Source organism: Lates calcarifer, linkage group LG24, assembly GCF_001640805.2.
Source record: "Lates calcarifer isolate ASB-BC8 linkage group LG24, TLL_Latcal_v3, whole genome shotgun sequence".
Lineage (NCBI taxonomy): Eukaryota > Metazoa > Chordata > Actinopteri > Centropomidae > Lates > Lates calcarifer.
Window position 1 is genome coordinate 9422082 of NC_066856.1, and position 16278 is coordinate 9438359.

The 16278-nt window shown below is 41.5% G+C and overlaps 1 protein-coding gene across 1 annotated transcript; it reads right to left on the bottom strand.

The window, feature by feature from the left end:
• Positions 1 to 784: 784 nt before the first annotated feature.
• On the bottom strand, positions 785 to 15512 carry ppp1r16a (protein phosphatase 1, regulatory subunit 16A). Its single transcript, XM_018693108.2, is given in 12 exon segments — positions 785 to 2747; positions 2873 to 3035; positions 3158 to 3177; positions 3179 to 3288; positions 3414 to 3489; positions 3574 to 3699; positions 3947 to 4071; positions 4604 to 4707; positions 4976 to 5121; positions 6322 to 6392; positions 7040 to 8147; positions 15230 to 15512. Coding segments are annotated over 11 exon segments (1725 nt in total). The 5' UTR covers positions 7287 to 8147; positions 15230 to 15512; the 3' UTR covers positions 785 to 2210.
• Positions 15513 to 16278: the final 766 nt, after the last annotated feature.

Below are 16278 nucleotides of genomic sequence, written 5' to 3' on the forward strand. Positions count from 1 at the left end.
TCATGCAGTGCATATTTTGGCAGCACCCCACAAAACAGTCTGTTCCATTTAGGCCACACCCAATTTTAAATGACAGCTGAACCTCACATAATAAATAATACTTTAAAACAGCTCCCTAATTACTAATATATGAGGATTTGAAGATTTACAGGACCAATCTTAGTAGGTCAGGCACCTCAGCTCACACTTAGAACATGTCTGAACATAAGCAGGTTCCATTTTTAACATACCCCACGCACAACTGTTGCCAAGGCCATATGCAACATGTCCTGGACAGTGTTAAGATCTGTGCGCACATGTTAGAGCATGTCTGTGTGCACAATTCTTGTGATTGCATCTTAAAAATAAAACCAGTAAAATATGTTTTCAAAATTAAGTCTACAACTTGCAGTGTTATAATAAACTGAGACAAGGGTTCATGCTGTTTTACAACTGTTATACTTGTGTAACTTCTGTATGCTGAACTGTTTACTATGTAGATCAGGTGGTGCCCTGGCAGATGGATCAGGCTGGGCTGTGACATTCGAGATGTGCTGTCAGGGAGTGAGTGTGTGACGCAAGAGAAACAACATTGGGGATCAAGTGCATGAAATGTGCAACAGCTCATTTTTACCACAAGAGGAGGACATCGTCAACACCTCAGGTAAGACAGAGTATAACATTCGGTACAGGGATGTGTCCTTCTCCTACCATGACACCAACATGGGTTTAAATTTATACTGACGTATAAGCTTTTTTTGTCTTAAATGCATTACAAAAAAACATTAAAAAAAACATCAAAATGTAAGTTGCAGTTCAATGTTTCATTGCAAACACGTTCATCCGATTTCCCTCCCTTAAAACAGTAACTAGACATAAACAGTCATTGTGTCCATATCCATTGAATAAGAACACTTGCATTTAGAAAAAAAATACAAAAATCATTTGCAAAAACACATTTTTATGTTTTGTTTTTCTAAACAGGGCTCAGTAAAAATCACTAACAAAAAAACTGAAATGCAATACAGAAATTTGAGTGCATTGACAGTACATCAAATTGTTTATATCTGATAGATTATTTAATCCCACTACTCACCAAATTTACATGTGCAAGTATTGCAAACCTATATCAAGTCTGCCACCTAAAGAAGGCACCAACTTTGATAAAGTATCATTTAACAAGTGTACTTGGTTTGACAATAAAACTACCAACCATCTCTTCAAAGGTTCTGTTAGCACAAAAGAAATCTTGCCCTCACACTTATATACTTTATAGAATCATATTTATCTTTAAAAAATGGTACAATAACTGTACACTGTGAACCATATTTAGAATCAGATAGAATAAATAATGTGATTCAATTCAGAGGGTAGAAAAAAAGAAATAGAGAGAGAGAATTCAATTTAGAAATTGCACAATTACACATATTGAAATTTAGGACTTGTGTGCACTGGGAAAGTAACACAAGAAAACTATTCAGTCCATTTTCAGTCCAAGAGAAAAAGAAATCAAGCAAGGAAACAGTCCTTGTGTAAATGTAAATCAAAAATTATTAGGTAAATTCAAACTATCATGACTAAGCAATCTCCCAACCATAAAAATCTCTTCCTTATAATGTGAATGTATCCCAATGTAGAAAACGTACCCTTCATAGCAGTCACTCAGCAAAGAAAACAGAACTTAAACCTCATTCACTCATTCTTAATTCAAAATAAATCAATTCAATTTCATTCAGATCTACATGGACAACCCAACTTTCATATGATTCTAAGGCTTTTCAATGAATTTACTTGAGTAGTTAAGTAAGACATGAGTAAAGTAAAGATCATAAAGGCTGAGTAAAGTAGAACATTGCTTCTGAAACACTGAAACGTTTTCCTCCAAGTGACTAGATGGACACCCAAAGCCTCACATAATTCCATCAGATCATGCAGCCTCTAATTAAGAGGCAGCATCAGGGGATGCTGGGACCTTTACCATAAAGTGTAAAGTGTATCATACTGATTAAAAAAGAGAAGCACAGAGAGATAAGCACATAGATTGCACTTTAGTTGTCTGAAATGCAGTTTAGATCAAACCCTCATTGGCATGTGGCCTTAACTTACAGTCTTCAGTGAATAATTTCAAACATGTCTTAAAATGTATTTGCCACTTTGGAGTGTAACATGCCTAGCTCCTTTACTATGTAGGCAGTATGTGTGTGTGCATATGTAGGAGTTTGTCAGGCTTTCTACATGAGTCCACAGCAAGGCTCCTTGTTAGCCTGGTCCTCCTCGGGGGCTCGGAGTTTCAGCAGAGGAGGATCTCCACTGGCTGGGGTGAAATACACCTGGCTTGGGGAGGCCTCCTGCTCCTCACTGGGAGTCATTTGGAGCTCTGGCTGGGCCTGAGTGGTTGTTACCTCGGCTGCTGCAACAGCAGGCTCCTCCTCTAAGGCAGGGGGCAGGGGTGGTGGAGGTGCAGGGTATTTGTTGAGCTTGGCAGCCGCCCGCTGGCGTTTCAGGTCGGCCAGCGTGTGGTGTGATTTCTCTCGAGTCATACTGTCTGCCCCCTCGCCCTCTGCAGACCCAGACCCCATCCCAGCTCCAGATGCAGAGCTGAGCTGGTACGAGGCGCTGCGCTCCATGCGACCTCCACCACTCCACAGCTCTCCAGGCACAGAGGCGGCCAGGGATACTGATGTCCCTCCATTTCCTAGGTTGGACACTATTTTCCTGTCTGCAGCCTCCAGTTCCTCTAAACGAGATGTTGCTGTACCACCAGCAACCTGAAACACAACAACATTCGACAAAACCTCTAGGTAAACCAAATTAAACTCTTTGAAAATGTGACAGAAAACTGTAATAATGAGACACATTTTCTTAAAAAAGGTGCGCAAAACAGCTCCCTCACCATGGTGGCATGCTGGTGCAGCTCATTGTCTGTTTGTCTGTCCTCATCATCGTCTTGTGGATCAGGCTGTCGGCCACGCTCCTGCCACACCATGGCCTCTTTGTGGTGCTCCCGTCGGTACAGACTGGAACGCTCATTCACACTGACACGACGCACCACCTTACTGCAGAGACAAACAAGAGATGGGAACAGTAAAGCACTGGATTTCTCAGACTTTATCTGTGACATTTTGCCCCCTCCAGCTCAACTGAGCTCTCTTTATCCCGGGTTAATGTCCCTACTCACCCTCGGCTGCCGGTGCTGGATCGCTCGTCTTTGCAGTGTGCCCTTCTGTCGGTCCTGGCTCTTCATGATGGCATCATGTTTGTGTTTTAGGTCCATTAATTTGGCTCTCACCTCCTCATCCATACAGACATCTGAAAAGGCAGCAGCAGCAAAGGTTAGACACTGACAAGAAAGTTATGATTGAAAGACATCTAAGAAATGGGTCTGGATGACATTATTTTGAGAACACAGGGCCAAAAAGGCTTTCTGGTCTCACCCAGAGGTGTCTCCTCCAGGACAGACTTGGTGTCTAGACTGGCTCCATGGGCAACCAGTAGTTCCACCATTTGGATCTATGGAATAAATAAAAACAACACAATACTATTAATAGGTAAGGTAGGAAAAGTGGTATGTTTTGTTTTGTCTGCAGCACTTACTTGTCCCCAGCAGGAGGCAGCATGTAGCGGTGTCCAGCCATCAGAGTCCTTCACCTCCACCTGAGCCCTGTTCTCTAGCAACAGCTCCGCTACAGATATGTAGCCATTAGCAGATGCTATGTGGAGCTGGGAGAGAAATGAAAGCACACAGTGGAACAGAATATTAAAATGGCATGTCAACCAAGGAATGTATTTTACAGTACAAGGTCTCTACCATCTTCCGTTTTGCACAGTTGCCAGACCTTTGGATTCTTGGCTGAATGTTACACAGAATTAAAATCCCACAAGCGGCTACACCTTAATGACACCACACTGTGTAGGCATCTTAAATTTTCCCCCACGTTTTCCCCCACACGTGTCCCGTGTGTCTCACCAGTGTTGCTCCATTATCATCCTGAGTGTTTAAGTCTGCTCCGCTCTGAACCAGAGCCCGAATGTCAGCCAGCATGGCTGCCTCTTTAGCCCCTCTGCATTCATCTATACGTTCCTGAGTAACCCCTGCACACACCAACACACACAGGGAAAGAGACAGATATAAGAGTTTGAGAGTCAAGACATTTGTTTGAATTTTGGTTTGGGGCTGGTCATTAATGTATGGCATTTGATTTCAGATGTACAAAATGTGATATTTTTCCTTTATGCACCTTTTTTTCTTCTGTAACCTCTTAAAAACTGCTGTTAAAAACTACAACAATTTGACACGTCAATAACAGTTTTCATTTGATAGAAACCAGAATTATACCTCTCCGAGCTGCATGGGGGTTTCTCTTATACTAATATATGTAGTACATTCACATTTGTTTTCATCTCTGTTTGGAAACTGTGTGCTGACAGGAGTTAAATCCACCAATCAGCTCGCTTGACACATAGATCCACACGATGGGTTGTTGGGATTTAGGAGGCGTACACGTCAGCTCCTCTGCAAACCTCTGCCACCTACAGTTACCCATAACACCTTTCTCTGCACAGGTTTACAGAGATGTTTACATGTATCTTTGAAGAAGCATAATTCCACAACCAGCTTACTGACCCTGTTCAGCCATAACCATCTCCAGCAGCTCAAGGGTGGCCTCGTCCTCACAGAGGTCATAGGGCATGTTGCCGTCTGCATTGACAGCCAGCAGGTCAGCCCCACTGAAAGCATGCATACACAAATATGCAAAAACAATTGGATTAGAGTACTAGACAGATTTGCATTGTTTATGTAAACTAGATACTCTTGCCAAGAAGGCTCTTAGTCTGTTTATATTTTAGTCATACTCATGAATGGAAGGATTAAGCTACATTTATCATAACACAGTTGATACTAAAGTCCACAAGATCAGCTTATGAATTTCTACATCATAGAAAATAAAGTTGTCTGGAAAGCTGCATAAAACAGAGGCACTGAAACAAAACTCACGCCTGGATCAGGAGTTGCACCAGGCCAGTGTGCCCACAGGTGGCAGCAGCGTGCAGCGGAGTCCATAACTCACTATCGCAGGCATTCACACAGGCACCAGCATCCAACAGGCACTGCACTATCTCCACAAAGTCATCAATGCAACACTGAGAAGTCAGAACAGATGAAGCTATGTATGAAAATGTATAAATGGGTGCAAATGGACGACACAATATGCACAGACAAACATAAGAAACCTATACTCAGGCAAAGAAGCACAAAGAAAATAGAAATTTATGTATCATTATTTATGGCAACTAATACAGTGGCTTGTGTAATGGAAAAAAATTTGCATGCACGGCCCAGCCCTCTGCTGTATAAACACTGAGTTTTCCAAGGGGAAGAGCAGAGTCAACTGCTTCCATAAAGAGTTCTCTGTGCTCGCATATACCCCTCTCATGAGTGTGTAGTTGCGTATATATGTGTTAACTTAGAAAGTGAAATGACAACACATAGAGCAAAACAAGTGCCCATCTGAATTAAAATGGTTGCAGTATAATTTTAGATTTGTGTGTTTCAATGTCCCAAACACAGGAATCTCATGATGGTTCCTTCTAAATGTGAGTGCAACTGTTCAGGAAAGGAATGTAAGGCCATGCAAGTTGCCCTCACTCCTCCAACCTCTGGTCCTCAAACTTAAATGGTGTGTGTTTACACAAACTCACTTAAGATAAGTTTAAGGTTCAGACAAAATAAAGGCAAACAGTACTCAGTGAGCACAAAGTTGTGACCACACACAACATAAACACTCACTGCTCCACAAAAGGTGACCTGCCTTGTTAAGGGGAGTCACAAAGTACAGGGAATATCATAATGGCTATTGCAAAGCTGTGCTTATATAAGGTGGTGAACATATGGGAGTGGGTACCTGTACATGTATAACTGGAAGCCACTTTCACTACTCTCAGCATCCAACCTAAATGCTGAGAGTAGTGTATATATAGTAAGTGAAAGTGGAATTTGTTTTGATGTAAGTGGGTGATAAACTTGGTTATGGCAACCAAATTTGCTTGTAAATCTGAGCCCAAGATTATTATCAGATGCTAAGAGTTTGACATCATGAAATATGCACTTTGCTTTATAAAAATGCCAGGTGACATATGTGTATTTTAATTAAGTTTATTATGTTTTTCTGGTGTGCTGTGACTGAGATGCTAGATGAATATAAAGGTATAACTACTTGGATACATTTTTTAATTTAACCACTGTTGCAGGTGTTTGCAGGTGGAAAGCCAGTGAGGGATCATGTCCTTGTCACTGTCCTTGTGTGTGTGTGTGTGTGTGTGTGTGTGTGTGTGTGTGTGTACCTGATGTAGGGCTGTCAGTCCATCCTCGTTGACCAGATCTGGGCTGACGCCACTGTTAAGCAGCTCCCTCACTAGAAGAAGCACACACATGAACACAGGCACAGCATTATGCCTGACCACCCGGGCAGAGTCCTTTGCATATAAACATTACAACACTTGGCACATGTCTGTCTGCTCTAAATAGATATATCAAATGATTCCAAGTTAGGGTGTGTGTGTGTGTGTGTGTGTGTGTGTGTTTGTAGAATATCAATGAACTTAAAAGATCTGCCACTATAATTAGCCTTGATCCTGTGGCTAAATAAAGCCACTGAAAACGAAATACCTGGCGTCTAACAATGAAAGTGTGACGTATCCGACATATCCATATAAATTATGCATGAATCACTTCCTTTTAATTGTGGGATTTACAGAGCACCATGCCACCACCTGATAAGTGCTTATGTCTCAGAAAAGGCCAACGGCAAGTCAATACAACACAAAGAAGACGAAGGCAGGGGTCATAGTATCCTGTGACTTTTAGAATGGGCCTGCTTTCACCAGCTGCCATTTCACTAGGTGAGAGGGCCCTGAATTAGACTAGTAAAGAATAGTCTGAAATCATCTGTCATCCTGTCTTGAGTAGAGAGTAGTACTACAGTTCTCCAGTATGTAAAATCTAAGGCTATCTAACGTGACTTTTCTGCGTGTGTGTGTGTGTGTATGTGTTTCTACCTACCCTCCTCCAGGTCATTGCGGGCAGCTGCATCTAGCAGGGTGATGGAGTTGGGGAATGTCACTTTGGTGGTGCGCGCTTTCTTCTTATCTGCTTTGGCCCTTGACCCCCGCGCGGCATCCTTCTCCATCTGGACCCAAGCCTTCAGTTGCTGAGCTCGCCGCTTCTGGGCGTGCTTCAGGCGTTCAGTGGCACTCAGACGCCCAACCGTGGCCATTTCAGCCAGCAGCTCGCCGTGATCTGCTGCCATGCCACCACAAATGTCTTTATCCCTGTTTGTTTATTTTAATCCACAAAGATGTTAAATCAAAGTTTCCAGCTTCCAAATTTCTCATATGCCTCCTTTGTGCCCCTCAAAGAGGCCCTTTTGTCAGGCCAAACAGGCCTACGCCTGTGGGAGAGCACAACAAGATGCTGTGAAAATATGTTTTCATGAAAAAAAAAAAAAAAGAAAGAAAGCAGCAACAATGTCTGATTAATGTTGAATCAAAACAACTTATTCTGTACCATCAGGAGATATCTCCATGACTTCACAAGTAAGCAACACATAAGATTGTTGCAATGTCTCTTTCCCATTTTTTATATAACAAATTTTATCTTGCCAAGGAAAAAAGGCGAGAGAAAGGTGTCCAAAACACAAGCATCCAAGCTGTGGGTTGTAACCAACTGTCAGTCCTCCCATCCATGTCCACTCTGGGTAACTTGGCCGATGATCCACTGAGGGCAAGCTAGACCAAAAGGGAATTTGTGATGCTTATAAGGCAGAGTTACACACCTCTCCAGGTCAGATGCTACATTCTAGCTTTTAATTCACAGTCTTGGCAAGTGTATCCAGGACTTGGATCCAAAAGAGCAGCAAGTTTATGACAATCCATGGTGAAAATAAATCCACAAAAGAAGAAGCACAGAGTTTAAGCAGTGACAATAAAAAGGAACATTACTGGATTCACACAAGGTCTACTTCAAGTAATGGTGAGTGACAGCATTCAAATATCTCCTGGTGATGAGTGCTGTAGTTGTTGATTCACTTTTTGGCAGGTCTTCAAAATGTGAACGTTTGGTGTGATGGCTTTGGTGACTCGTTGCTCAATGACACTGTTTCTGTCTGCAGCTGTGGGCAGAGAGAGAGAAGAAGAAGAAGAAGAAGAAAAGGCAGGGAGAGTGCTGTGTTACAGTATAATGTAGGCACGCTGCTCTCCTAATCCTGTTATCTTTAACCCCTGTGCTCCTTCCCCGTACTCCCTCCTCTCCCACTCCTCTCCCACAGGAAACTTGAGACGTTGGGACGCTTTTCATTAATGATTGACACACCCTGCAGCCTGACACACACTTTGCTGCTGCTGACATACGCACGAGGCAAAAGTGACAGAATGATGTTGTGGAAAAGCCGCTAAATAGCTACTATGTGACATGTTTCGGTGCAGGTACTAACCTCCGTCAGCAAGCTCACTCTCATTATCTTTTGTTAATTTCCCAGCTAAGTTACATGGCTCGCACACACTCTGCTCTCTCCAGGCAATTCATTTATTATTTAAGCCTGGGCCTGTGAGCGCTGAGAGGAAGGTCAACTAGAGGCACTCAGTGAGATAGAGAGTGACTGACAGGACAGTCATACTGGGCCACAGAGCCACTGCAGCAGGCAGCCAATTGCCTGAAAAGATAGGTGGTGGGTAGACCGCAGCTCCCCATAAATCAGCTGATTAGACTGCAAACAGCTGTACAGTGAATCATAATGACATGGTAAGGTAGCAGTTAGAGGGTTCCTCTTTGTTTTCTTATCTCAATGTGGTGGCAATAACAGGTTTAAGGCTTTGAAAGTGTTGTAGGACATTATATTTAATGAGCAATTTGTCAACTTTTATGCTTTATTATTAGTGATTATTATTCTGTGTGGATACACAGTTGAATTTGACACAGTGCAGTCCTGGTGTACCTGGCTAAGACATAATCACATGGCGCTCATTGTATTTATTAAAGAAATTAGGTATTTGCACATTTCTTTTAGATAGATACTTAGATCAACCAGCCTCTGTCTGACAGAGTGCAATATATCAAATTAACAATTAAACTGTTAGGTAGCATTTTTAAATAAAGCATTGTTTATCATAAATAATGGGTTTACTATGGTTTGTATATAATTTATTAACGTTTTCTGGATCTGTTATAAACCATTAAATAGAGCAACTTTTAGGTAGTGTGATTGTCTGGACAGTGTTTAATCCTATCTTAATAATGCATCCATGAATGTTAGCAATCTATTAACAAAGGCTGGTGCAGTACACACTTTAAAATAAGGTATGAACTTACAAATGGATTTTGTTCTAAATATGCTGCAGGTTTTCCAGAAGAAATTTCTTAAAAGTGTCCAAAACTAAAATCTTAGTCAATGTCAAGTCGTTGCGTTGGGAGAGGACAGTTTTGTCATTTGCTCCTTTACTATGCCCCCTTACTATTTCTAGGATACCTAACCTCTCACCTTTTGTCACAGGCTACAATGTAAGGATTTCCTTAGATTGAGAGAATACTGCATCACTCCCCCATAGACTGGCTACTACACAGATCATTCATATAAACAATACAAACAGGAACATGGGCTTGGAATGCATGTATGATTAATGTTAGGTCCATTTAAAACATACCAATGATCCTGAGGCAGTTTTCTTTAACCCATTTTTATCCTACAGGAAAAGGCCATGGTACCCAAAGTCCATGTTCATGTTAAAAGGTCAACAGGAAACAAACTTCTTGTATGCCAAACCTTAAGGCCATACAGAGTTAGCGACCCGTTTTTGGTCACAGTTAACAAATGAAAGAGGGAACTTGTTTTGTGGTATTTTAAGGGGCTTTAAAGGATCAAGGGATTGAAGAATCAGAGAAAATCCCTGCAGGAACTTAACTGCTGTATTAGTGGGATAATTCTAGGCACAATCTGAGAGATCAGTGGAATAAAACTCCCAATCTTAGCTCTGCATGGCTCACAAATGAAACAAATTTTTATCAAGAATCCATTATGAGGCTGTACTTGACTCACATTTTGTTACTGTTCACATCAGATTAGAGTTCACGTCAAATGCCGTGATGAAAAAGACCCAGACATAAACAACTAAAAGACCAACTGGCCCATCTCCATGTTACAATACAGCTGCTTTATTATGTGTTGCTCTCTGTTTTTCTTTTCTTTTTTTATTTGTGCACATCAGACCTTCAATAAATATTTAAATTTTTTGCAAACAAGTTGCTTGGCTGGAGTCCAATAACATTTCAGGATTTTGCTGAATAGGCTATAACGAACAAACAATGTTAAATGTTCCTTCAGCTTCAATTTGATGGTCTCAGTTAAAACAATTTTTAGCATAAAGGCTTCTAGTTTGATGGTTTTACGCTGGCAGAATTAGCATGATTTGGATTTGTGATGATAAATTGAAGGCTGCCCTCATGATTTGTACCTAAGATAACGTCACTAAAAAGTCATATCCATGTATGAAGCAGTATGCAGACTACAGTATGGGCCACTGAGCATACAAAAAAATGTGCATCCCTTTGTCACATCTCTACTTTAACCACCAATATGATCATGTGATCATGACAATAAAACCGGTTTACTGTGTTGCCACCATCATCCAGAAAATACCATCTCATCTGACTACAGGAACTGTGCTGGCCTGATATGACACTGTACTGTGACTCTTACACTGCGTACTTAGCAGTGTTTTACAAATACAAAGAAATCCAACTTACTTGGAAATCTGGGAAGTGATTAATGGCTTCTGAAGGACGTCAGTGACAATGTGACTACTACTTGTATCCTTCTCTCATTCTCCCATTCATGATACATTTACATGCACAAACACACACACACACAAGACAATGATTCCTTATTTTCTGGCTCAGTCTTGACAGAGCGAGCCAGACAACTCAAATCTCAGCCAAAGCCAATCAGTGCTGGGTGCCAGGAGAATGGAGCTGAATGGACACTGTGATGTTTATTCTTGAGCCTGGCAAGTCCAGGTACACAAACAAGAAAGACAGATCTTGTCCAACCAAGAGCTCAGATCCAAACAAACACCTTGATTTGCTGTCAGGTCCACACTGCAAATAAGTCTGTCCAGGCTTTGCAAAATCGTCTCTCCTGCCTGATTTGTTTAGACATCCATAGTACATTACCATAAAAAACACCACTGGAGGAAGACCAGCTTTGCTTTTACACACAGCAGTCAAGAGTAATGTTACATCTTCCTTGACATGCCTGAAACAAGACTCTGGCACTAACTCTATATGAACTACACACCTTATTGCTTCCACACCTATTCAAATGTGATGGCTACAACCCACAACTTTCATCACCAAACTAATATTAACTAATGTACCCAAGTACAAATACTTTCTGAATACTGTCAGCAGTGTATATGCTAATAATTTACTGTATCTTCCCATATAGGACAACAAGTTAGCCTAAGTGAATGCAGTATGCAGAAGTTAGGGTGATGCTGACCTGAGCTGGCAACTACCTGAAGGCAGGCTGCAAGTGTGTAACTTGCTGGTACACACTCCTGCTATCGCAAACGCCTACTTTCTCTCCACTCTCCGTGTAAACCAATACTCAACAGAGAGTCAATGCCATGTGTTCTTTTTTTTTTACATTTTAACTTCTCTTAACTATAGCCTTGCAGTTCAGTATATGATGTAGAGCCTGAGAGTGGAGACCAGTCTGACAGTCACCTGCTGGACAGTGTAGTTCAGGGCTATTATTTGGACATAACCAAACAAACTAAAAGGCAGGGTGTGGTGAAAAAAAGAGAGAAAAAACTTCAGGATCCTCACAGCATGAGATCGCTGGTAATTTGTAAATTTCTACACCAGCAAGAGCACCAATACATCTGAGTTTAAACTAACTGATCTACCATATATATATACAGCAAATTTTGGCATTAATTCCTCTGTGATGTTGTGATCTTACCTCATGATGTATCTGTGGCTCGCAGGCTGAACCTTAATAGGCCACTGAAAAATTCTAGTCGGCTTCTAGTGGGTGTGGTGATCTACACTAGCATTTCATTAGTCTCAGCCAGATTTTCCTCAGATAATTTAAGGTCCTGTACAAATAGGGAATGGGGAATTTGTTGGTGGCTTTTCTGTGTAAGAGCCTTGTGAGTCCCTGAGTCAGGCAGAGACCAGACAAGACAGGAAAAGATGAGGTGAGGTCACTGATATAGTACAAACTCTGGCATGGCACCACACACACAAGAAATACAGCTAAATATTGCATGTTTAGGATGAATAAAATGTCCCTGCATCAATCTGACATTTGTAGACCTCTGACTTTTTCCACCTAATGATCTAACAGGAAGGGCTGTCTCCAGCTGCCCACGAATATAAACTTTCATTCAACAGCTTGAATGAATAGACTACTATGAATATACACACGCACAGAAGCTCATACATTCATTAGGTGGGTGGTACCTAGGTGTAAAAGCTTGTGAAGTTACAGGAACACAACAGAAAACACGGCCAAAACTCCTACTCAGCCTTAAATCTGGCTAAACCGGGAAATAGGCAATACGGCGCTATGTGTTGCAATAATGGTCTGGCATCACAGAACGACATTGCTCAGCTGTTGTGTATGACCACCAGCTCTGTGTGCTGTTTGATGTGACCTGCAGGACCTTCCCGCTCAATGAAACAAACAATGCTGAGTCAACGCAGCTTGATGATTCGGGAATGATCCCACGTTCAATCTAAAACAATGCCACATAACCTAAACTGTCTGCCAGATATTCAGAAAGGCTGTTTTTCTCTGTCACTCTGCAACTTTAATATCACTTACGAGAGTAGCAAAGCTGAAGGGGTTTGTTGATGAATTGATTAATTGTTGGTAGGAGATTTGAAGACATCATCTTAGACTATGCAATGGGCATATTTTCCAACAGGTTATTGTTGGAAGGACAGAACAAGAAGGACTACAAAACAGAGAGGGCGGGGGATCTATTTGAGAAAACGTGGGCGCATTAAGTCCTGTCATGTGTAAAGGTTTGAGCTGTTCCATATAATCACTCAGAAATCTCACTAATGCCACAGAGTAGCAAGAATAGGCAGCGAGAAAGAGGCCATGAGAAAAACATAGAGAGTGCATGAGTAATGGAGGCAGATTTGGAAATATTGAGACAGATTTGAAGATATATACACAAACAGACAAAGAGTTGCAGCTTTTTTGGAGGACAGGATATGGAATGAGAGGGCAAGAGGATGTGGAGGAAAGAATGCAAAGGCGATAGAGGAGAATATGAGGAGGAGGAAGGACGGGGAGGAGACAGACAGACTGGCTTACTTAAACTCCTCTAGCTGCTACTAAGCAGGAAATAGAGCCATGTCATTCAGGCACAGAGGTGGAGAGAGGGATAAAGAATCTGTCAACAGTGCCCACAGGATGAGATGATGTATATGACATCCACACGCAGAATCTCTCACATTTCAACATACAGACATGATGCCTCCATAAAGAAAGACAGAAAAACGAGGGGGAGTGTATGCACAAGAAGAGGAATGTAACAGAGAGCCAAACGCTAACAAATACAGTTTGACCTTTAAATAACTGCTTGAGTCATCTGACCCGTTGGATTTATCTTATCACGAAGAAAAAAAATACATTGGGACAATTAAGAAACCTTTTTGTAATGATTACCTCAGTTACACAGTGGGTTCAGGTCTCTGTCTTTCTACAGTATCTAATAAAGTGCTTGTTCAGTTGAGATAACATACTGTTCCTGCAACTGAGGATGCACACACTGAATCTAAATTTAGTCAGTGTGCCCCTTTGCAACATCACAGGAGCTACAGTCTACTGAAATATAAATGTTGGGTTGATCTACCCTTTTACCTCTTTTTTCTAGTTTCCTCCTCGATGTTTAGTTTGATATCATGGCAATGTGCGTATGTACTTCTGTATTTGTGAGGACCAGTTTGTGTGTGTGTGCTGTCATGTTGAGTATCAAGGAGGCCTACAAGCTAATCTTAGTCTATACTGTGAAACCTGCAAATATTTGATCACACCTACCAAGGAAATGTTTTTGAAGAAGTACCACACGTGGCAATGCTTGTGAACAAGACCAGCAAGGCTGGTCTGACGAGGATAAATGACTGTGTGTTTATTTAAGTTAATTAGTGATGTAGTCAGTGATGTAGTGTTAGTCAGATAGTTGGGGGGGGTGCTGCAGTAAATGCTCCAATCTGTTAATCTAGCACTTTTGCTTGATAAAAAACTGAAAGTATTAAATGAGGTTTGTGGATACTTTCCTGTTAAACAACTATATGATTGATTGACTAATGCTTCAGCTCTATAGAAGATAATAGGGGTTGGCACAACAACATGTTGCAAGCCAAAACAATAATCCTGCAAAAAACTTTAGATTTCATTGAGAGCATGGAAGAGAGGTGTTGGTTAAACTTTATGGAAGTTTTAGAGGTACTGTTTGTTCACCTACCTTACAGTATTAGAATAAGCACGAGGCTACGGTACTAGATAGCACCGGATCTATTTGACATTGAACTATGAGCTGCAGCTTGTAATATAAACGTGTCATATAGATTTGTATCCGCCTATAATAAGACTTTGCACTTGTTGCCCGATCACCTGTCATTGAACTCTGATATATTCAGCCTGTCAGAAACTTTAATGATAACCTGTCGTGTAGCTACTCACTTTAACAGTTTGATACAAGAACAGTTTTCACATTAAATACGGAAGTGTTGTCGCCTGTCCCATGTCGTGAGGGATTAACTGTGAGCAGCAGATTAGCTAACCTACCTAGCGGTCCACAGACAGGCTCAACAGGTGGCTAGTCTGACAGGTAACGTAAGCAGCTCATTTAAGATACCTGGCTTCATTCATCGCGCCTGAGAGCAGATTAAGTTAAACAGCAGCGAGTTTATCCCAAGTGGCTGAGTCTTAATTGTTAAAAATGGCAAGAGCATCTGTTGAGCAGCGATAAAGTCAACTACCATTGTGATGTTATGTCATGCTAACGGTACCTTAGCCTCAGGTTAGCTTACCTCTCAGCTACACGACAGTCAGAGTCACAGAGGCGTCTGAGTGCATTAAGTGTTGAGTCGCGTCGACGACTGTTTGTTTGATATAAGGCGAGTTAAGAGTGAAAGTAACCGCGTAAAGTGATGGAAAACAAAGTGGAGATATCTTACCTGTTGAGCTGAGTGTCAGCGGTGGCTCCTGTGCAGGTCCGCGGCTGTGAAACTGAATCAGCTGCTGTCCTCTACTCCTGCTCCAGCCAGCCCTCAGGGGGAATGCTTCACCATAACAACCGGACCTGCAGCCCTCTCCGCCCACAGCGCTTAGTCCACCAGAGGGCGACAAAGACCACAAACTATTTGGGACAGTCACTCAACTGATCGGATGCTGAGGGAGAGTTTTGTCCCATATTGTTTCAGCTACGACAATAAAAGCATGAGTCCCTTTAGTCTTAAACCTGGACCCTGGGACTCATAACATTCTTACAACATCTGGTCACCAGGCTTTAGGGAGTATAGGTGAAAAATAAGGGGTTTAAAGTATTTTAAAAGTTGAGGTATGGATCAAAAACAAAACATTTGTGACTTATGTTTTAATTTAGCTGTCAGTAGTGCAGCTCTACTACCTTTCCTTACCTCATCCCTGATGAAGTCGGTATTGCCACCACATCCAACACAATAGCAGTCAGTTAATTATTAGAAAAAGAAGCCAAGAGATTTCTTCACAACTAGCTGTTTACAAGGTCAGGGTGTTTCTCTTTCCTCAACACTGACCTGAGTAAAAATGAAGGATATAGGTCAGCTGTTATCACATCACACATATTTTATATGTGATTACAGATTGTCTATTTCCTGCTCTCTTTGGTAACTTCCAGACACCTCACTGTACAAGAAGACAAGCTACAAGAGCTTTACATGATTGAATCACCTTTACTCACTCAAGTCTGTGTGACGTGCCACAGTGTAAAACCACCCCAGTGTTTTATTCATTGAATATAAAGGGTGTGTTTGCGTGCAGAAGTGCTTGTTTGTGTGTACACCTGTGTGTGTGTGTGTGTGGGTCAGAGTTTGTCTTATGTAATATATCTGGTTTGACAAATATGAATGCACTGCAGTCTTTTTTATAATAAACTGTAAGGGTGTGTTTTCCTTCATGATTTTTCTCTTTCTTGACAATGCACTCAACACAAGCCTGAACACATTCTCCTTTAACATCCCCATAA